The sequence below is a fragment of the Salvelinus alpinus genome, chromosome 13 (assembly GCF_045679555.1).
Source record: "Salvelinus alpinus chromosome 13, SLU_Salpinus.1, whole genome shotgun sequence".
NCBI lineage: Eukaryota > Metazoa > Chordata > Actinopteri > Salmoniformes > Salmonidae > Salvelinus > Salvelinus alpinus.
The window spans coordinates 42485455-42509495 of NC_092098.1; the positions used below are offsets into that span (position 1 = coordinate 42485455).

The window sequence follows — 24041 nt, forward strand, 5'->3', positions numbered from 1 at the left end:
CCCTGACATCCTTGGAGAGCTCTTTGGTCTTGGCCATGGTGGAGAGTTTGGAATCTGATTGATTGATTGCTTCTGTGGACAGGTGTCTTTTATACAGGTAAGAAACTGAGATTAGGAGCACTCCCTTTAAGAGTGTGCTCCTAATCTCAGCTCGTTACCTGTATGAAAGACACCTGGGAGCCAGAAATCTTTCTGATTGAGAGGGGGTCAAATACTTATTTCCCTCATTAAAATGCAAATCAATTTATAACGTTTTTGACATGCGTTTTTCTGGATTTTTTTGTTGTTATTCTGTCTCTCACTGTTCAAATAAACCTACCATTAAAATTATAGACTGATCATTTCTTTGTCAGTGGGCAAACGTACAAAATCAGCAGGGGATCAAATACTTTTTTCCCTCACTGTATATGTAAGACTATGCAAATTTCTGAGAATTAAACAACGTTACCTGCTCGCTGTGGCTTGTAAATGTAATTTTACTCGCCATTGTCCTTTAATTTCAGTTTGAAAGCAAAAAAGTTAGACTCAGCAGCAGGATGATTTTCACTTCATGAGAGGATACTGAACTGAAATGAATCCCAGCTCCACAAGCACCTTATACAGGCAAAAAGCAGTCATATATATGCCGCTATAGAAGCCTAAAGAGAAGAGGTTTGTGCTCAAACACCTAGACCTAGAGGTGCCATCTACAATTAAAGGGATACTGAACATGGTTGAATGCATATCACGCCTCTCTTCATATAAGAATACTTTATCCCTAGATAATGCAATAAAAACACTTCACCAGGGTAAACCTTCAGAAAATCCTTCTATATCTGACTGGCACATACCCAAGGGTAGTAGAGAGGCAACTGATCTACTCACAGGGAGTATTGAATGCCTTCAAAATCCATAAGACATTTGTCAACCTAAACATAGCACCTTGTGGTAGACGGATACAGCTGATGGAAACGGAGTATTGAATAATGGCATACCGTCATCTCTCGTTGCTCTGCTTACTGACATCTGGATACAAAGTTGCTGTAAGTGCAGCAGGGGAAGTGGACAAAAACTAGCTTGACAGAAATTGAATTAGTTGAATTGGGCAGAGTGCCTGACATCTTGGCTCAAAAGGAGAGCCAGACAGAGCCAAGTCCAGAACATTACCTTACCTTGCAGTTTCACTCTATTAAGAAAACCAAGGCCAATTTGCATGTTCTTTCATCTGACCCATGTATTCCCAGTAACCAGTCAGATTCTGTTAAACTCCCAAGATGTCACGCTGAATTCAGAGATTGTCAATGTGTACAGTAAGCACTGCAATCATGTAGGCCTACATACATCACAAATCTTATGCAACAGAGATATAGGGTCTCCTTGTAAGAGTAGTCTCTCTACCCAAAATAACATGGTTGGTCATCTGTCCTTTATTTTAGTTACCCAACCAAGGTTAAACAATCTGTCTGATGTCAGCTGAAATTGTAAAGGACTCGAATCCAAAGTATGAAAAGGAAGTGAGTGCTAAGAGCAAGCTGGTGGGAATCAGACAAAGCTGGATTTTGAATACTTTGTGGTTTGGGAGGGTTGTGTGGAAAGTAAAAAAATGAAAACCATGACAAAGGATTCCAGTGATGAACAACCAAGTTATTTCGGGGAGATGTCCGCAAAAGAAAAGCTTGCGTCAGCAACTGCAGCCACATGACAAGTCATAATCACACATGGGAAAGAAAGTGAAAAAAAACTAAACCTTCCTATAAAATAAAAGCTAGGTCACTTTCATAAGCTACTGTGTAGAATTTATTTGTAATCAATTTATTAAGAATTATAATACACGTTACCACTAATACATGTAAGTCATGAGTCCAGATTTAGTTTCATGACACTAAGTGCTATGTAATGCTCATGCAGTAGTTGACCTGGACTTCCTGTTGAAAACTTTTTTCCCACCATCATTCTCTCAACCGTCTGTTATCGAGTCTACGCACATTTATTCTAATTGTAAGGGTCAAGGCCAAGGGCTTGTACATAGGTCATGTTGGGTGGCTCAGTTTGCTCTTGCAACACCAGAGTTGTGGGCAAGTCATTCTGGATAAGAGCATCTGCTAAATTACTCAAATGTAAATGTGAAAAATGTTGGGTGGTGTGGTATTCACTTGATTTTCCTGTGTTTTGTGGACCAATGCTAATGTTCCCTTAACGTACATTAGTGCATTTAATAACCATTACAGGCTACTAGTGATGACATGGCCAGTGCAGCAGACATGAACTAAAAGCATTCAAATTAACTAAACATGAACTCTGGAGCACAAGCAACGATCGGAATGCAATGGTCGAAGCATTTCCCTAGCTTGCATTCCTTTGAGAGTTCTTAATAAATACACCAGATTTCAAGGCCCAAAACATGCAAGGAACACATTGATGGCTTTGGCAAACAGTTCCAATAGGCTCAGCATAACAAAAAGGTTTAAAAGATTATAATAATTCAAGTTTGGAAATATTGGGTAGCATTAATTACCCCAAAACAATTCCAAAAAGAACACCTACATGAGAATGCTGTTCATCGACTACAGCTCAGCGTTCAACACCATAGTGCCCTAAAAACTCATCACTAATCTAAAGACCCTGGGACTAAACACCTCCCTCTGCAACTGGATCCTGGACTTCCTGACACCACCTGGGGGCAGCCTAAGGGTGTGCAACAACACATCAACACGGGTGCCCCTCAGGGGTGTGTGCTCAGTCCCCTCCTGTACTCCCTGTTCACCCACGACTGCGTGGCCAAGCACGACTCCAACACCATAATTAAGTTTGCTGATGACACAACAGTGGAATGCCTGATCACAGACAATGATGAGACAGCCTATAGGGAGGAGGTCAGAGACCTGGTAGTGCGGTGTCGGGACAACAACCTCTCCCTCAGGAGAAGGCTGAAAAGATTTGGCATGGGTCCTCAGATCCTCAAAAAGTTCTAAAGCTGCACCATCGAGAGCATCCTAACTGGTTGCATCACCGCCTGGTATGGCAACTGCTTGGCATCCAACTGCTAAGCGCTACAGAGGGTAGTGCGTATGGCCCAGTACATCACTGGTCATGTTACTTAGCATTTCTTTCAAGGTGCTTGAGTGATTGTTAACATAACATAATTGGGCTTTGTGACTGTGTTTACTCATGTTTGATCAATCACTCCGTGGTGTATGTCTGTGTCTCACCCTACTTGTCTTTTAATTTAACATTTGATCAGCTCCCTGAGATTTCTGGAATCCATGTAATCAACATCCTGCTGGCGGTTGACGCTCAGGAAGTGTCTCTTGGGAGGGTAAGCATACATAACCAATGTTTACGCACCTTTTTATTTTATTTTAAATGTACTCACCCATCACGGGAAAATGCATAGAAAATATGGAGTGTTAATTTATTCACTGCGAAAGGCGATCCGTGTTGACCTGTCAATTTATTTATCACTTGGCCTACATCACTGCCCTAAACAAGACAGTGCCTTCAGAAGGTATTCACACCCCTTGACTTTTTCCACATTTTGTTGTGTTACAGCCTGAATTTAAAATAGATTGAATTGAGATTGACATCGTGTGTGTAGGCCAGTGACACAAAGTGGAATAATGTTTAGACATATTTACAAATTTATACAAAAATGAAAAGCTGAAATGTCTTGAGTCAATAAGTATTCAACCCCTAAACAAGTCACAAATTGCATGGACTCACTGTATGCAATAATAGTGTTTAACATGATTTTTTAATTACTACCTCATCCCTGTACCCGACACATACAGATAATTGTAAGGTCCCTCAGTCGAGCAGTGAATTTCCAACACAGATTCAACCACAAAGATCAGGGAGGTTTTCCAATGCCTCGCAAAGGTAGATAAATAAAATAAGCAAAAATTGAATATCCCTTTGAGCATGGTGAAGTTATTAAATTACACTTTGGATTGTGTATCAATACACCCAGTCACTGCAAAGATACAGGCATCCTTCCTAACTCAGTTGCCGTAGAGGACGGAAACCGCTCAGCAATTTCAACATGAGGCCAATGTTGACTTTAAAACAGTTATTTAATGGCTGTGATAGGAGAAAACTGAGGATGGATCAACAACATTGTAGTTAGTCCACAATACTAACCTAAATGACAGAGTGAAAAGGAGGAAGCCTGTTTGCAATAAGGGACTAAAGTAAAACTGCAAAAATAAATTAACTTTATGTCCTCAATACAAAGTGTTATGTTTGGGGCAAATCCAACAACACGTCACTGAGTACCATTCTTCATATTTTCAAGCATGGTGGTGGCTGCATCATGTTATGGGTATGCGTGTCAATGGCAAGAACAGGGGAATTTTTCATGATAAAAAGAAATGGAAATGAGCTAAGCACAGACAAGAACCTAGAGGAAATCCTGGTTCAGTCTACATTCCAACTGACACTGGGAGAAGAATTCACCTTTCAGCCTAAAACACTAGGCCAAATATACACTGGAGTTGCTTACCAAGACAACATTGAATGTTCCTGAGTGGCCTAGTTACAGTTTTGATTTAAATCTGCTTGAAAAACTATGGTAAGACTTAAATGGTTGTCTAGCAACAACCAACTTGACAGAGATTGAAGAATTTAAAAAATAATAAAAATGGGCAAACATTGTACAATCCAGGTGTGCAAAGCTCTAAGAGACTTACCCAGAAAGACACAGCTGTAATCGCTGCCAAAGGTAATTCTAACATGTATTGACTCACGGGTGTGAATACTTATGTAAATTAGATCTTTCTGTATTTCATTTTCAATACATTTGCAAAAATTTAAAAATATATGTTTTCACTTTGTCATTATGGGGTATTGTGTGTAGATGGGTGAGAAAAAAACCATTTAATACATTTTTAATTCAGGCTGTAACAACAAAATGTGGAATAAGTTAAGGGGTAGGAATACTTTGAAGGCACTGTAGCGTACAGCTTTGAATGAAGGCTCTGCCTCCTCCAGCAAATCTAGATAAAGCAGAACAGTAACACCAGTAACGGTTGGAGTGAATTTAGTTCATTTATTTTCAGAGAGGATTTTTCCCATTTTAGAATTTATTTAAATTCATATTTGAAATTCTAAAGGGAACTGTTCCAGGTGAATACAATTAGGTTAGTTCATTATTTGATCTTGCAGTGGACAGATGAGGCAATTGTAAATGTAATTTCTTGTCAACAATCTACACAAAATACTGTCAAAGTGAGAAAAAATATATTAAAAAATATAGAATTCTTAACAAAAATAGTCACATAAGTATTCAGCCCCTTGGTTTAGTTCAGGAGTAACATTTGGCTTAACAAATCACTCTGTGTGAAATAGTAGGGGTTGACATTTTTGAATGACTAACCCTTCCTCTGTCCCCCATACAACATCTGTAAAGCTGCATAAAGAAGGGCAGTGGTTGGTAGATGGTAACAATAACAAATCAGACATTGAATATATCTTTAAGCATGGTCAAGTTAATAATTATGCTGTGGATTATGTATTAAACCTCCCAGTCACAAAGATACAGTTGTCCTTCTGAACTGAAGGACAGGAATGAAACTGCTCAAGAATGTCACCATGAGTCCAATAGTGATTTTAAAACAGCTACAGAGTTCAATGGCTGTGATGGGAGAAAACAGAGGCTGGATCAACAACATTGTAGTGACTCCACAATAATGACCCTAAAATGGCAGAGTGAAAAGAATACAACTTTAGACAGATTGCCCACTTCACTTCATTGCAGATGAGTGGCTGCTGATGTTTATCTATGAGATGGAAGGTCAATTCTAGCTCTGAATAGTGGTACTGGGGCTTTTTGAGGCTAGAGAATATGGTTTGATGGAAGTGCCCGGTTTGCAGCCTTTGAAACGTGATATTGACTCTCAAAGGCTTTTTGAGAGTTACAGTGGGCTCTATTCAGTTCAGTGGTGTGTCAGCACTCTTTTTGATGGACTGTCATTCGATGCCACTGCGGTCACATGCGTTCCATTGGGGGGGGGGGGGGGGGGGGGGGGGTCAGGGTGAACCTGTGGGCAGAGCCTCTCATGCTGCATGCACAAAGACTGCAGACATGTGTTAGCGTGTCCTCTGGCCTGACCATGACCCACCAACAGACTGCTGCCTCAGTGGTTACAGTGGACCCATGTGCTCTACATTTTAGCTACACCAGGGAGAGACTCTCAGCTTGTCATGCACCCCTGTTTACTTCATTGATCAACTTCAGTCACTAATTAGCTCAATTGCACCAAGAAAGATTGTGCACACTGCTGAAATTGTTCTCAAATGTGGATTTTAGAACTAGAATTGATTAATATTACCATAACTAACCTGTCCAGAAATAGCTTTTAACCCAAAGTCATTTTTTTGCTAGTTCCTATTTATGAGTGAACCAGGTTAAACACAAAACCACAGGTGATGACGAGAAAGAACATTCACACGTATACCATTACATGTCAATGAGCTTGCAGGCCTGGGGTGTGAGTGGGTGAGGCCTTATTTCATAACGTCATGTAGGCTATACAGGTTAGTTGATAGATCGGCTTATATTCAGTAGGTTGTATGCCACAAAGAAACAGCAGTATCATTTCATTATTTTACTTTGAAATAATTCAAGCTGTCGGCTTCGGCAACCTAATGGGATCTAAAAACAAGGCCCACTAATACAAATGTGCCACATTGTGCAATATACAAATGATAAGAGACAAAAACAAGTAAAGAAGAGCAGGTTCAACATTCAGTGGTTCAGAGTTGAATTCATACACACTATCTATGAAAAAAAACAGATGGCGTCTTCATGGCACATGAACGTTTACACTGTTATCATTACCACAGCTAAAAGAGAGGGCCCAAGTCAACCAATCCCAGCTGTAACAATTATTCTTGTGGATCACTTTTATCAATCACCTTTTGGTTTCATGTAGGCTTGCTCAACATGCAAATGATAAAACTCAAATGCATATAATTCAAACCTGCTCAGCAAGGAGAATATTATTTCTCACTTTAATATCACAGAAACATGGTCACCAGTTTGATTGAATATGGTTGTCTCCGTTTCAAATCCTTATGGCAAACAAGAAAAGAGCTCTGGAAAACTAAAGAGATTTAGAAGGTTCTGCTCCAAACACTGCAGTGGTTTGAAACCTACGTGGATCATGCCCTTTACTCTTTGCTGATTGCAGGGCGCATCATGTTGCAGTGTTGACTCATGAGTTGAGCTTCCAGAACAAGCTTGGATCCAATAGAACATGTTTGCTCAGTATTACCACATGCACAGAGAGGAGAAGTCCTCACAACTTAACATTGTACTAAAATGACTTTTTGCCTATTTGGTTAATAATCAAAATAATTAATTTTACCTTTATTTATACAGGTTTATCTCATTGAGATAACATCTATTTTCCAAGAGAGACCTGTTCCAATAGCAGCAGGGGGAACAACGTTTCACACAAAACAACTTACATACACTAACACAACATTAAACAAAACTATAAACACACATACAGTACAACAAAAACATTTTACATTAAAAACATGAGTCTTGACTAAAAACAGCAGGCCTAAAAACAATTACACTCTTCTATGATATATACATCGATCAAGTGTTTAAACTCCACCAACAAAACTAGATCATCACATTTTAAAATGTTCAGGAGAGAATTTCAGGACCATGGAGCTAAGTAACTAAAACTATTACTACCATGACCTGTTCTAATTTTTGGTACTGTTAGAAGCAAATGAGAATGGGACCGTAATTGATATTAATTTACCGACCTGACAAAAAAAGAACAGAAATAAAATGGCATTTTACCCAATATGGCCTTATAAATCAGTGTATACCAGTGTTTAAGCCTACGCAAGGTCAATGACAACCAGCCAACAGCGTTGTAGAGATCACAATGATGTGTTAGACGTTTTTGATTTGTAATGATCCTGAGGGCTGCATGATATACTGAATCAAGTGCTCTCAGGGTAGTGGCTGAGGCCTGCATATATATAACATCACTAAAATATAAAACCGCCAGTAATGTACATCGTACCAGCTCCTTCCTGGCCTCAAAAGAAAAACCAGCCTTATGCCGGTAATAAAAACCTATTCTCAGCTTGGGCTTCCTTATCAAGTTCTCTACATGCACAGTGAAGCTCAGATTATCATCAACACACACACCAAAATATTTGTACACTAACTTTCTCTATAGTACGTCCAGTCAATGTAGCAATGATATGATTATTAACATGCCTGGCATTTGAAAATACCATGCATTTTGTTTTACCTGAATTTAGAACCAGCTTTAAAATCATACAGATTCTGTTGTATGATGTTAAATGCTCTTTGGGCATTTTCAAAAGCTAACGATAAACTACTACCACTTGAATAAAGAACAGTATCATCTGCATAAAAATGTACATCCTCTGTTTCAATAAGATCCCCAATGTTGTTGATATACAAAATGAACAACAGTGGGCCCAAAACAGAACATTGCGGAACACCTGAGCACACCTCTATGGACTCAGATTTACAATCATCCGCCTATACATTGTGTACGAATTGATAGGTAATTTATAAACCAATCTAAAGCATGACCAGTAATTCCACAACATTTGAACCTTTGCACTAACAAAGCATGGTCCACATTGTCAAAGGCCTTCAACAAATCAATAAAGACAGACACACAATGTAACTTCTTATCAAGAGCACAGTGGATGTCATTTAAAACCTTCAATATTGCTGAAACAGTGCTGTGGCCAGACCTAAAACCTGATTGCATTCCATTTAAGATGTTGATTTCTTGGAAGTAGGCCTTTAGCTGCCTACTAACTAAGGACTCCAGTACCTTTGACAGTACAGACGATGTTGATATGGGTCGATAGTTGTCAAGTAGCGAAGGATCTCCACCTTTCAGGAGAGGCAGTACAAAAGCAGATTTCCATAACTTGGGGATTTCCTTAACATCAAGCGTGAGGTTAAAATTACATGTTAAGGGGGGAGCAATGACGTCTGCAGCTAGGTGTAGGAGGCGGGGGTCTAGCTCAGCAGGGCCAGGGGATTTTTTCCCATCAATTTCTTTCAGGGCTTTACACACTTCTGAAACAGAGAAGGATGAAAAGGTGAACCTGGTGAAAGAGTGCACAGGGGTGTCAGGTAAATTCATAGGGGGCTCAATTATACTTTTGACCTTTTCAAATAAACTGCCTGCATCTAAAAAAAAAAGCTGATTCAAGGCTTTCAGAATGGAGAATACAATTTTTGGTAGACACACAGATTGTAACTGAGAGAACCTGTTACAATCTGTGTGTCTACCAAAAATAGTTTGGGAAGCTGTGTATCTTTTTTGCACTCCAAACCCTTCACTACTAGCCAAAATGTGGATCGATTATTTAAAATATGTATAGTAGATTTCAGGTAGTGGTCCGCTTTCAATTTACAGACCATAGCCACACCCATATTTCGAAGACGTTTAAAAGCCATCCAATCATCTGCCAAACCAGTCCCTCTTGCTTTAGCCTACATAGCATTTAGCTCCCTTATGATTTTTGTAAGTTCCTTAGTAAACCAAGGGTTCTTTCTGCCCTTCATCCTGCATTTTTTAAAAAGGGGCATTGAAACCACTCCAGGCCTTGAGTAGGAGGTGGTTGAATTCAACTGAAACCACTCATAACTAACATATTGTCAAAAATAGGTTCAGGAATCAAAACAAGTAAGGCTTGTACAACACAATACAGATATTGTAGGCATACGTTTCAAAGTAATACTATCAGGTAAACTAACACTTCCTAGTTTCAGTCTGACTAATACACCCAGCATTCTGACAACCTTGTTTTAGTACAGTAGCTACAATATAACTCTGAGACCTGTATTTGCATTGTCATAAAAGGAAACTATAGGAAAGCCAGTGTTGAGGTTTCCTCTCCAAAAGTAGTTAACTGATTCTAGCTGTGTGTCCAGATCATTAGGAGCACTGAGGTACTATGAGGTGATTACCATCACTTCAGCAGTCTACTGCTGCTGGGAGGCTGCGGGATCTACTTCCTCCAGTTCACTTTGGATTAGAGTGTGTGGAGTATGGTCTCAAGTTTTATGCTTGAGGTCAAATAAGAAATAAAGATTTCAGAATACTGCATCTCAAAGTAAATTCCTTCTGGAAATAGACAAAGTTTAACTTTCATCGTGTTTGCCGAATGATAATGAACTTGGCACAAATACACAGGTTATTTTTTTACTTTATTGTTCACCAAAATGTCACCAGGTGTTAGGTGATGTGGGAAGTTGGGAACCATACTTTCATTACCTCATTATGATCACACATCCTGTTTTGGGATGCCAAACATTCAAGTCAAATGACACAATAAAATAAACTTCCCATTTACAGTGGCTGAATAGTCCCTAAAGCATCAAATAGGCTACACTTGCGATTGAACCTTGCACTTTGGGACTGACAGAAATGGGTTTACATAAAAGCAATTTAAGGTCTAACATGCAATAAAAGTGCAGTCTTTTTCCTCTTTCTATAAATAGATACATCAATATTGAGTGGATATGTTACTGATTACAACAAACTGGAATCTAAAGTGGTGGGCTATAGCTTGTCTATCTTTTTAAAATGTCAGGAGCAGTCGTCTCGGAGCTCATTTCTCACCAAAGCAGACCAGCGTTCAAGAGCAGGCTGGCTCATAGCTGGGAAAAAGACAATTGTTTGACATTTCCCTATTTTCTTCCTCTCTGGTAACAAGTTATTTGGTGGAGTTTCTTTAACAGGCCTGTGCTAAAGAATGTGCACACTGGCCGGAAACCCAACCCAAATCAAAGGAGCTAAGAGGGAGCCATATCTTGGGTACAAATCAGACAGGAGGGGAGCTAGACACGACACTGCTATTTCAGTCTGAGAGGAAACTCCAACACAAGTGCTACCAGCCCTCCTGAAATACCTATAACCTTTGTCACATTCCTGCTCTGCTCCTGCAAGCCCCAGACTACAAAAGGGGTCTTAAGAGGTCTTCTCTAGCAGCCTCCTCATGAAGGAGAAGCCAATCAAAAAGCCTTCTATGCACAGGAGTCAGTGAGGTATGGCCTCTCCACTCACTCGGAGTTTCATACATGCCCTTCAAGACCCCCAACAAACACCACACATGGCATTTCTTATTCTGGAACCAATGCTAAAAATAGTGCCCATTAGGAAGTTGGTTTCACCATCTCTCCCCACCAAAACATTGTATGGAGGGAGGGGGGGGGGGGGGGGGGGAATAAGCAGCGGGGGTGTGAACAGCTTGATGTGGTGATGCCTGCAGTCAAACTGCATCAGCACTGATGCTAGGGCACTGAGGTCAGCGCAGAAATAAAACCCATTGAACGGGAGTAACCCAACACAGAAGCAATGGAGAAGGAGAACTGTGAATCAACAATGGTAAAATGTCAGGAAGTGCAGAGGGTGTCTTTAACATCCGTAGTCAGACCATCTTGCGGACAACGACACTAAAAGTTGTTTCTCTTGAAGTTCCCCATTCAATGCCTGTGAAGAACAGAGTCAGCCAAAAACACTGAGGGGGGAAAACGTCTACGTATGCTAAGCATAAGATCACGTAGGGACACTCACTAGACGGTACATTTCCTGTAGGCATGTACAGTCGCTATTGAAAGAAAATAGGTGGACATCTCGATAGAAGACTGCATAAACAAATCACGGAGCAGTTAAGCGATTTATTTTATTAAATCATTGCATAAATAGCACTTTAATAACCATCATTCTTGGTAGAATAATGGTTATCATTCATAGGTCTAAGATGGCACCGACAGATAAGGGAGCTCTGCTTCTAGCACCTAAGCAACTTTCCAGTATTTTTTTTATTTTTGTGTGTTATTTCTTCAATTATTAGGCCAGAAAATTGTTTGTTTTATTACATACAGCCGGAAATAACTTTTGGATATCAAAGCGGCGGTAACTCCGTCATTATGACCAGGAAAACGACTTTCCCAAATTGGATCCTTGTTCGTACCCTTCCAGGGCAATTTAACTTATTCCAGAGGGTGCTCCAAAACACCGCCGGCGGAGAAGAGGTATTTGGAGTGGACTTCTAGTCCGACTCAGGAGGAGTGCACACCATCCACCGCTTCAGAGTATATTCCTCGCTAATGTTCAGTCTCAGGATAATAAAGTAGACAAGCTCAGGGCGAGGATCTCCTTCCAGAAAGACATCAGGGATTGTAACATACTATGTTTCACGGAAACATGGCTCTTGGGATATACTGCGACAGTGATAAGTTTGGGGTAGCCTCTAAGAATAACAATGCTGAATACACAGATACGGTGACTGAGTTCATCAGGAAGTGTATAGGAGATGTTGTACCCACTCTGACTATTAAAACCTACCCAAACCAGAAACAGTGGATAGATGGCAGCATTCGCGCAAAACTGAAAGCACGAACCACCGCATTTAACCATGGCAAGATGGCCGAATACAAACAGTGTAGTTATTCCCTCGGTAAGGCAGTCAAACAGGCAAAACATCAGTACACAGAGACAAAGTGGAGTCGCAATTCAACGGCTCAGACACGAGACATTTGCAGCAGGGTCTACAGACAATCACAGACTACAAGCTGTCATCAAGGCTAAGGGTGGCTACTTTGAAGAATCTCAAATATGTTTTGGATTGTTTAACACTTTTTTGTTTAGTACATGATTCCATGTGTTATTTCATAGTTTTGATGTCTTCACTATTATTATACAATGTAGAAAATAGTACAAATAAAGAAACCCTGGAATAAGTAGGTGTGTCCAAACTTGACTGGTACAATATATACTGTATTCTATTCTACTGTATTTTAGTCAATCTAATATATTTCTTAATTCCATTCTTTTACTTTTAGATGTGTGCATTGTTATGAAGAGTAAAACATGTTTTTTTAAAGATACTACTGCACTGTTGGAGCCAGGAACACAAGCATTTCATTACACTCGCAATAACATTGCTAAATATGTGTATGTGATCAATAAAATTTGATTTGAAGTCACACCATTTCTTGAAGTTCAAAGTCTAGGCTACAACCTGATCGTCATCCAGTTAATCACATTATTTGCATGCCAAGCACAGCGTTAATTTCCATTGTAAAGATGCTGGCATGGTGTAGGGTAATTGTAGTAAAATGCTATGAAATCTCGCATTGTTTCATAGATAGGCAAACATCAGAAAATAACTGCTTGATTATAGCCTACCCACATGTTAAAAAAAATACTACAGTGTACTATAGTATTATATAGTATCCCTTGACCTCCACACTGTAGTATACCCTTCGATCATGTAGTGCTCATAGAATTTTGTAGTATAGTGGCAAATACTATAGTAAATACTACAGTATTGTCCACAAAAACACTAGTTTTTTTAATTATAGTAATACCACAGTATTAAATTTGCATAATCCACCCATTCCCATACCCCAATTTGTGCCACCCATGGGTGAGAAACCTTCATGCCAAGTATATTCCATTGTATTATGTTCCCTACAGATTACAGAAAAGAGCAAACTCTGAACGATTCGTTCAGACGCCAGTCCTACCTACGTACAGGTTATGAAAAAGGTGCTCATTTAGTATTTGTTCAGTAGATTTCCTACTGGAAAAAGCCCGCACTTCTATGTCAAAGATAATAAAGCAAAACCACTACAGTATACTAGTCATGTCTGCAAAAAGACTACAGTAAATACTACAGTGAAGTCCGCAGAAACACTACAGTCAATACAAGTGTATAAATATTGTAATACTACAACATTTATACCATAGTACTATATTTATATACTATAGTATGCACTATAGTATTTTTTTCATGTGGGTTTGTAGGCCTTAGCCACAGTTCAATGCCTAAGGAATAGACTACACACACACACTTGATCAGACGCAACAATGTAGCAACTCGTCGACATATTAATACTTACAATCTAAATGTTTCTTTTTTGGTCCCATAATTTCATGCGTGGTCGCCTTGCACACAGTTTTGGACACCGCGGAGCCGGTTACACTGTGTTGAGCTGCAGTTATCCTATCCGTAATGCTTTGTCCAGACATCTTCGCACTTTTGTATAAAGTACAGAACAAATGTTTCAAATCCTGTGGAATCGATATTGTCCTCTGTAGCTTCCACAGTTCAGCCACCTGACATAAAATAAAGAGAGGAGAGAAATTTTGACGGCAGGAACGTTACTCGTGTAGCTAAATCCCAGGGTGATATATGCACCCCACATCCACGACTTGATTTGAGGCTGTAATTGAAGTTTGGGTGTATCGTCTACGTCGGAAAACCACGAAGATACAAACCCTGAGTGTTTTACTTTTGTTCAATTTCCAAATTTCCTCTCACTCCTCTCCCTATAATTACTTTGTTCGCACTGACGCCCCCTCTCGTTTCGTTCTCACTGAAGAAGTCTGTGCTCTTTTCTACTTCGCCTCCCCCTGCTGGGTTTAAATGGACTGGAGGTTTTCAGGAAAATGGCGGGTCTCATTCCGCCATAGACTTGGAGCCTTCATAGAGATAGATAGAGGACTTATTTTTGTATCTGTGACATTATATCGCCTGTGGCAGCATGGGCAGCGCCTTTTAGGCTATCTCCATTTTAAAGCAGTACATTTTCTTATTTTTCTTCATTGGCTAATTGGCGCCCGACTTATAGAAATCCCCACCCAGTTGACTACTTTAAACTAGTGGAATCCCGCAATGGCAATGTCCACGCTAAAACACATCATATCCATGATGAGTCCTCTATCTATCTCTATGGGAGCCTCCCAAATGTTATGTGGGTGTTGCTGAGTTTACAGCAGGGCCACCATTGTGGCTCTTAAACTTCAATTGATTGATTGTTTCGGTCACCTACTTGAGCCAACATGGATGGGCGGGCGACAGTTTCGCACCCATTATAATTTCCCTGCCACTTGCTTTCCATTCTTTTCACATAGGGACAGTGTTTTTTACATGAATCTTTATGTAGGCCTATAGTTAATCAACATGGTCATGCCCCATATAGTTCTAATCCTTCCATTTTCTCATGGCATTGCCCCTGATTCTCCTTTAATATCCATGGTTTCCACATGGAATATCCTTTAGATTTTTAAAAGTTTTATTTTAACATGTCATTATCTTTGTTGTTGAAAAGTAAAAGTCGGAACTCTCGTTCACCTGAAACGCAATGTTTAATTTAAGCGAAGTAAAAATTATATTTTAACATTGATTAAAGAAAACATTGAGTTTTTAATGGCAAGCCAGTGTTGCGCCTTTTCAATTCTGATCACATTTTTTGGTTGCACCTCGACTCATATTAGTTGAGCGTCCTGCACTTCTTTTCAATATAGCCTGTATACAAACTGGTTGAATCAACGTTGTTTCAAGGAAATTTGTCAACGTATTGTGAAATGGAATCTATGTTGAAAATACATTGGATTTCAACCACAGGATTATGTAGTCATTGAAACCAATTTTCAACATAAACACACCTTGAATTTGGACCTTAGAAAATAAACTTGGCAGCACCTCCTACTGAAGAGTTGATCTACAGTGGGGCAAAAAAGTATTTAGTCAGCCACCAATTGTGCAAGTTCTCCCACTTAAAAAGATGAGAGAGGCCTGTAATTTTCATCATAGGTACACTTCAACTATGACAGACAAAATGAGAAGAAAAAAAAATCCAGAAAATCATATTGTATGATTTTTTAGGAATTTATTTGCAAATTATGGTGGAAAATAAGTATTTGGTCAATAACAAAAGTTTCTCAATACTTTGTTATATACCCTTTGTTGGCAATGACAGAGGTCAAACGTTTTCTGTAAGTCTTCACAAGGGTTTCACACACTGTTGCTGGTATTTTGGCCCATTCCTCCATGCAGATCTCCTCTAGAGCAGTGATGTTTTGGGGCTGTTGCTGGGCAACACGGACTTTCAACTCCCTCCAAAGATTTTCTATGGGGTTGAGATCTTGAGACTGGCTAGGCCACTCCAGGACCTTGAAATGCTTCTTACGAAGCCACTCCTTCATTGCCCGGGCGGTGTGTTTGGGATCATTGTCATGTTGAAAGACCCAGCCACGTTTCATCTTTAATGCCCTTGCTGATGGAAGGAGGTTTTCACTCAAAATCTCACGATACATGGCCCCATGTATGGCCCCAAATCAAATCAAATCAAGTTTATTTTATATAGCCCTTCGTACATCAGCTAATATCTCGAAGTGCTGTACAGAAACCCAGCCTAAAACCCCAAACAGCAAGCAATGCAGGTGTAGAAGCACGGTGGCTAGGAAAAACTCCCTAGAAAAACTCCCTAGCCACCATTCATTCTTTCCTTTACACGGATCAGTCGTCCTGGTCCCTTTGCAGAAAAACAGCCCCAAAGCATGATGTTTCCACCCCCATGCTTCACAGTAGGTATGGTGTTCTTTGGATGCAACTCAGCATTCTTTGTCCTCCAAACACGACGAGTTGAGTTTTTACCAAAAAGTTATATTTTGGTTTCATCTGACCATATGACATTCTCCCAATCTTCTTCTGGATCATCCAAATGCTCTCTAGCAAACTTCAGACGGGCCTGGACATGTACTGGCTTAAGCAGGGGGACACGTCTGGCACTGCAGGATTTGAGTCCCTGGCGGCGTAGTGTGTTACTGATGGTAGGCTTTGTTACTTTGGTCCCAGCTCTCTGCAGGTCATTCACTAGGACCCCCCCGTGTGGTTCTGGGATTTTTGCTCACCGTTCTTGTGATCATTTTGACCCAACGGGGTGAGATCTTGCGTGGAGCCCTAGACCGAGGGAGATTATCAGTGGTCTTGTATGTCTTCCATTTCCTAATAATTGCTCCCACAGTTGATTTCTTCAAACCAAGCTGCTTACCTATTGCAGATTCAGTCTTCCCAGCCTGGTGCAGGTCTACAATTTTGTTTCTGGTGTCCTTTGACAGCTCTTTGGTCTTGGCCATAGTGGAGTTTGGAGTGTGACTGTTTGAGGTTGTGGACAGGTGTCTTTTATACTAATAACAAGTTCAAACAGGTGCCATTAATACAGGTAACGAGTGGAGGACAGAGGAGCCTCTTAAAGAAGGTCTGTGAGAGCCAGAAATCTTGCTTGTTTGTAGGTGACCAAATACTTATTTTCCACCATAATTTGCTAATAAATTCATTCAAAATCCTACAATGTGATTTTCTGGATTTTTTTTCTTCTCATTTTGTCTGTCATAGTTGAAGTGTACCTATGATGAAATTTACAGGCCTCTCTCATCTTTTTAAGTGGGAGAACTTGCACAATTGGTGGCTGACTAAATACTTTTTTGCCCCACTATCTACAGCAGGGGTGTCGAACTCACTCCACGGAGGGCCTAGTGTCTGTAGGTTTTTCCTTTCAATTAAGACCTAGACAACCAGATGAGGGGAGTTCCTTACTAATTAGTTAACTTAATTAATCAATTAAATACAAGGGAGGAGCAAAAACCTGCAGACACTTGGCCTTCCGTGGAATGACTTTGACACATGCGATCTACAGCTATTAATTTGGTGTCCCATCCAGGGTTTTAACCAAGCCCTGCTTAGCTTAGCTTTAAAATTTGATACTATTACCAATGTGCTATCATGAGAATGATTTTTGATAGATCTCTTAATAACTAAATATATTCACTGTTCCTATCAAACTCATTCCAAAGGGTAGGTTTAACAGAGCAAATTAAATGTAACCATACTTTATAAGTCATATCATCAATGATACTATTTAGGCCTATATAGCATTTGCAAAGTCATCAACAGCTATTGTTTCAATTCAACCCAGGGTTAAATTAAAAATACACAATACATATAGGCGTAGAGTTTCAAGAAAATAATAATTGATATGTTGGATTCACGTCTCCATCTCAACCTAAAATATAAGTTAAAGAATAGGACCATTCTTTAACTTTGATTCCGTGTTGGAGACGTGTATCCAACATAATTATTAACTTGTAGACTAACTGGAATTAAAGGCAGATCAAGTCAGTGGCACACAAGATACATATCCTTCAAATGTTGAAATTTGGTTGCATTGACAACCGAACACAATTCAATGTCATTTTTGCGATACAGTAAATAGCTTATTAACTGAAAATCCAGCCTTTGAAGAAAGGGGAAATTATGAATGTACAGTAACAGTCAAAAGTTTGGACGCACCTACTCATTCAAGGGTTTTTCTTTATTTTTTTACTATTTTCTACATTGTAGAATAGTAGTAAAGACATCAAAACTATGAAATGACACATATGGAATCATGTGGTAACCAAAAAACTGTTAAACAAATCTAAATATTTTTTATATTTGAGATTCTTCAAAGGAGCCACCCTTTGCCTTGATGACAGAATAGGATTAAGCCAGTGGCTCAGATGAAACTATCCAAGCATTGAATATCCTTTAAATGTTGATATTTGGTTGCGTTGTCAACCACAAAATTAAATATTACTTTTTTAATACAGTAAATAGCCTAAAGTTAAGGCGATCTTATGTAATTATAGAAAGTGTGCATGTTGAAGATAGCATGCTAAGGTTGGGACAGTCCATTTAGTATATGTTAGGCTTCGTATGGTATATCTTAATTTATGGATGTCCATCACTCATTTTGTATGATACGTTCCGAATTACAATTTGTTTTGTATGTTACGAATTTGCAAATCGTACAATATGTTACAAATTTGCTAAACTTATATGTTATGAATTCTAGCTTGATGGCTAGGTGGCTAAAGTTAGCTAGCTGTCCAACGTTAGCTAGGCTAGGGTGAAGTTTAGGAGTTAGGTTAAAGGGTTAGGGAAAGTTTAGCTAAAAGGGTTAAGGTTAGGGTTAGCTAATATGCTAAGTAATTACAAAGTAGCTAAAAAGTAGTAAGTAGTTGAAAAGTTGCTAATTAGCTAAAATGCTAAAGTTGTCCATGGTGAGACAGAGATATGGACACAGAGATATCCACTACAAACTCATGGACAACATGAACACAGACATAACGAACCAGAAAAAAATCCTACTTTTATTTTTTTTCTAAAGTGCAAGTATAAATTCATAAAGTTTTGATAGATTTTTTTATTTAACTAGGCAAGTTAGTTAAGACAAATTCTTACTTACAATGATGGCCTACTGGGGAACAGTGGGTTAACTGCCTCGTTCAGGAGCAGAACAGATTTTTTCCTTGTCAGCTCAGGGATTTGATCCAGCAACCTTTTGGTTACTGAGCCAACACTCTAACCACTAGGCTACCTGCCACCCCAAAATTAACTACCATAGTTTCTGAAAATTCATGGAATATTGCCACATTAACAGGAATTTTGTAACCCTAATAAAATTAATTGCTGACAAATTTAGAATACATTATTAATTCATGCCAAACAGATTTTTTTTACAGTATCTGTTAGGACAGACGCTGGGAGACGAGAAGCAAGTACAGAGAGTAAAGATTTAATGGATAAACGGACATAAAACAAAACAAGAACAGCATCTGGACAGGGGGAAGAAAACGACATTAAGACACCAATGCTGACACGTGGAACAAACTGAGGAACAGAAATCAAATCAAAATCAAATTTATTCTTACATCAGCTGATATCTCAAAGTGCTGTACAGAAACCCAGCCTAAAACCCCAAACAGCAAGCAATGCAGGTGTAGAAGCACAGTGTCTAGGAAAAACTCCCTAGAAAGGCCAGAACCTAGGAAGAAACCTAGAGCGGAACCAGGCTATGAGGGGTGGCCAGTCCTCTTCTGGCTGTGCCGTATATATAGAGGGGGCAATCAACAAAGTGAAGGAGTCCAGGTGAGTCCAATGGAACGCTGATGCGCGTAACGATGGTGACAGGTGTGCATGATGGGCCGCCTGGCGCCCTTGAGCGCCAGAGAGGGGGAGTGGGAGCGGGAGCGGGAGCAGGCGTGACAGTATCTTCATCATTCCATCTCAGATTGGGTGAGAATAATTCAACCTCACTTTCAATTGAGGAATGCACTTTTTAAACTTTTTTGGAAGTAGGCTACATAGGTCTCACAAACACTAAAGTCAAATCGTTTTGGTGGCCTTGACTGAAAAAAAACCTCACATGGGCCACAGGTACACGGACTGTCACAGTGCACTTTGATTATCCCTGAGACAATGTTCATTCAAAGAGCGTTGACTAAAAATCTGTTTAAAACATCCTTAAAAAAGCTCCCAAATTGAATGAACAGGTCTTTCAGAAATGTGCAATTGGTTGATGGATTTGGAAAAAAACATACATTTTAATCATCTCTTTCTTTTAGCTTTAGTTTGTCTGCGTTTTACATTATCATTTAGAATCACTGACTGCACATAGGCTATATCAACTCGAAAAAAAAATACATTCAGATGAGCCTTTCTCTTCACTCCCATGCAGCCAACTGACTAGACTGCTAAACTGTTAACAGTGACCACCTACATTTTAAAACAAATACTGTTGCCTACACAGGAACTATAAAACATTCACATCTGCAAAACCAAGTCCACCTAATGTATTTTAAAGAAACAATACAATTTTGACCAAGGTGTTATTTACATACACATTAATTTTATGCAACCCTGAATAACGTTTCAAAACCAGTGTCATTACATACAATATATTCACTTAGGCGGACACCTAGTGGCCAATATCTGCAATTACCTTAGATGATTTCTCCACTTAACATGGCTGTCATTATGTAGTCGATTCCTCAAGACAGTTTTAGGATAATCCATTTCGTTTGTGTTTTTAAGTCACATTGTGTTTTGTCAATACAACTACTGTCATAGGGTCCCATTCAAAATGGTATATTTGACTCAAAACAGCATTATTCTTGCTCTAACCCACAAAATAACACACACAAACTGTTGATGCTAAGACTATCCTCTTTAAATTCACTGGGTTCTCTTTCAATACATTTACAGGGCTAACAGTGACCGATAAATATTTGACTTTGAATGGCTAGGAGACAGACCATAGTGCCCGTGTACACTAGCACGCGGTACCGCGCAGTGAAACACCGCTTCCCATTCATTTTCAATGGAAGGAAAGCGGTGAGAAGCGGAGAGGGCAGGGACCATTGGGCGGCACGAACGTGGCATGGGAAGTGGTGAACATTTTTAAAATTCCCCAACTTTATGCAAATCACCAGCAGCGACCAGTGGGCGATGACCAATCTTATGGAGTGATTCCCATGACGAATTTGACTCTCTGCGACCCAAGGCTGGCGACTTTCTTCAGCAAAGATAGTAGGATGGAAGCAAATGTAAGTAATTTTAATGTCATAACGAATCATGCAAAAAAATGTATAGTTGAGAGCAATATGTTAGTTAATGTAGAGACAAATGATTATTGTTGATGATTCGTTACTAGAAAAATGAGACCAAGTCAAGACGCTGGACAGGGTGGATCGGTATATAGTAAGACAGTTTATTCGATGTAAAGATATCTGAGCAAAGCGTGCTGCACGGCCCCGTTCGTCTAGTTCTTAGGGAACTATCGGAAGAAGAGACCCGAAACATATTGTGCAGTTCAAGTTATACAGTAAATGACGTAGGTAGATTCTTGTAGTTCGTGCTCCTGACTGGTCGCTGTAAGTGGAGGCCCGTTCCCTCCACGCTGGTGTCCATCCCTCATTGGTTCCTGGCACTGTTCTTTGTTCCTGGAAACCCAGCCTAAAGCAAGGGTGTGTGTGTGTGTGTGTGTGCATGTGCGTGCTCGTATAATGGCATTCCTCCCTTATCAGTGGTAATAAAAGGTCTGAGTCAGCCATTCTCCCCTGCGTGGGGGAGTGAGGTTTGTATCTGTTACGGGCAGATGGTGTTTAACTGTGGGGTGTAGCAAGATATTTGCAACAAAGTCTGCTTTAATAAGGAAGGCATTATAACAGTATTATAGCTATGTGTTAAGGTCAATGAAGACAACATTTCTTACAAATCCCCCTCTTCACGTCTTAAAAGACGTGACCACAGTAAAATTTGTCAGTAGACAAAACATTTTTATTCCCCCTCTTCACGTCTCACCAGAGACGTGACAATAGTAAAACATAGTAATGCAAACCGGGGAAAATTTGTCAGTAGACAAATTTTTAATTCCCCCTCTTCACGTCTCACCAGAGACGTGACAATAGTAAAACATAGTAATGCAAACCGGGGAAAATTTGTCAGTAGACAAATTTTTAATTCCCCCTCTTCACGTCTCACCAGAGACGTGACAATAGTAAAACATAGTAATGCAAACCGGGGAAAATTTGTCAGTAGACACATTTTTGATTCCCCCTCTTCACGTCTCACCAGAGACGTGACAATAGTAAAACATCTAGCCATCACTAGTCATCAAATTGATACTCAGGCTCAGCTTCCTCAATTGCAAGGAGTGGGTACATCTGACCCCTATCGACCTGCTTTGGGTCAATAGCAGAGGTAATGACTCTAGTAATCAGAGTGCGAGCGCATGGAATGCAACAACAACCACAAAGGGTTAGGATAGCCACAAAAACAGCAACGGACACTAGGACAGAGGAGATCAGGGTCTTGTAGTTACCAAACGCATCCATCCAGGAGTCCCACATAGTAGTGTCAACTCCGGAGTGTTGTTTCATCTTCTCATTAAGCGTGCGAAGACCCTCTAGGGCGACGGTAAGACTACCATCATTTGCTGTATTATTGGGAATGAAAGTACAACATTGCTCCCCAAACATGGCACAAACACCTCCGCGTTCAGCCAACAACATATCTACCGCGATTCTATTCTGAAATGCCATCAGGGATGTAGCTGCCAATTGGCCATGGACCGCCTCGAAGCCTTGTTGAGTCCAAAATCACACATTATTAACCAAAAAACGAGAAAATGTTAAACCCTCAGGTCCATCCCTCTATACAACCTGTACCAGGTGGGCTCGTCGCCACCCGGGAACTTCAAACCTTCACAACAGGGAGGACAAACATCACTTTTTATTCATTCGACAACCTCTACTACAGCAAACCAAGGGTCCTCCTCTGTCAGGCCCACTCTCCTGCGAAAGCTTGATTCCGTATCAGCCTCTCCAACTGGAGCATCAAGCAACGGCATCATACCAGAGGTCCTTGCCACATCTGTAACAGACTTCTTCAAACAAGGTATGATACAGGCAGCACAGCACATGAGCATAAGAAAAACAACAACTAGAGTCAGAAATCCAGTAACCATCATTGTAGTGTACTTACCAAACCAACCACCCAGCCAGGGGAACAGTCCACTCTCCTCCACACCTGCAAGACCCTTCATCTCCACTGATAACCTTGCCAACCCACTCAGAGCTTTTGAAATGCTCCCATCCGGACTAGTATTGTTAGGGACAAACGTGCAACACTGTTCTCCAATCATTTTACATACACCTCCCTGGTTGGCCAGAATCATGTCCAGTTCTAGTCTATTTTGTCTACTGGTTTGAGAGGTAGCATCCAATTGTTCAGCCATCCCCGTAAGTGCTGTGTGGGTATAGTTAACAAATCATTGTTGATTATAGTAGATATAATTGATTCAGGCATTCTGCTTAGCATCAACAATAGCTGGGCCAATAATGGGCAATAAATGCCACAGGCCATCATTCCTGTTTAATGTCTGGAATTCGTGGGGGACCCCTATTGGGACCCCAACAGGTTGGTGTGGATGTTATCTGTACTCTCGGACCAAGGAGCGTCACGTTTCTGCCGTCTCCTGGGTTGGTTCCGAGCCTTTGTGTCATGTGCAGATCACAGGAGGTGGTTAGCTGCAACCTCAATAATAGTCAATGGTGTTATCAGACTGGCCAAAGCACATGTGCCCTGACAATCTCCTTTCAAAATGTGGGGTCAACCGCCTGGCAGGTCCACACATCCACCATACATCAGCAACACCTCTAGTTAATAGTGACATTAGTGATGCAGGCCGTAGTAGGGAGCCTCCCATAGTCTATACCTCTACCTGTACCAGTGATACAGCTGTAATATCCCTCATATGCCTTAACCCCCCATGGTGTCTTGTGGGAGGGACTTCTGGGAACACAAGACTCAGAGTTTTACACAGGGTTGTATTTGGCTTATTATAATAGAAACTTTCCAATATG

The 24041-nt window shown here is 40.2% G+C and overlaps 1 protein-coding gene across 15 annotated transcripts in view; it reads right to left on the reverse strand.

The window, feature by feature from the left end:
- The window catches only part of LOC139537727 (phosphatidylinositol-binding clathrin assembly protein-like), a 54437-nt gene extending 39998 nt beyond the window's left edge, over positions 1-14439 (reverse strand). For 12 of the 15 annotated variants that reach the window (XM_071339405.1, XM_071339397.1, XM_071339408.1 and 9 more), the window contains exon 1: positions 13910-14438. In XM_071339405.1, the coding sequence (XP_071195506.1) occupies positions 13910-14039 (130 nt within the window). In that variant the 5' untranslated portion in view covers positions 14040-14438. Of the gene's footprint in view, positions 1-8819; positions 9071-13909 lie in introns of all 15 variants that reach the window. The other 3 variants (XM_071339403.1, XM_071339409.1, XM_071339402.1) reach the window with 3 other exon arrangements.
- Positions 14440-24041: the final 9602 nt, after the last annotated feature.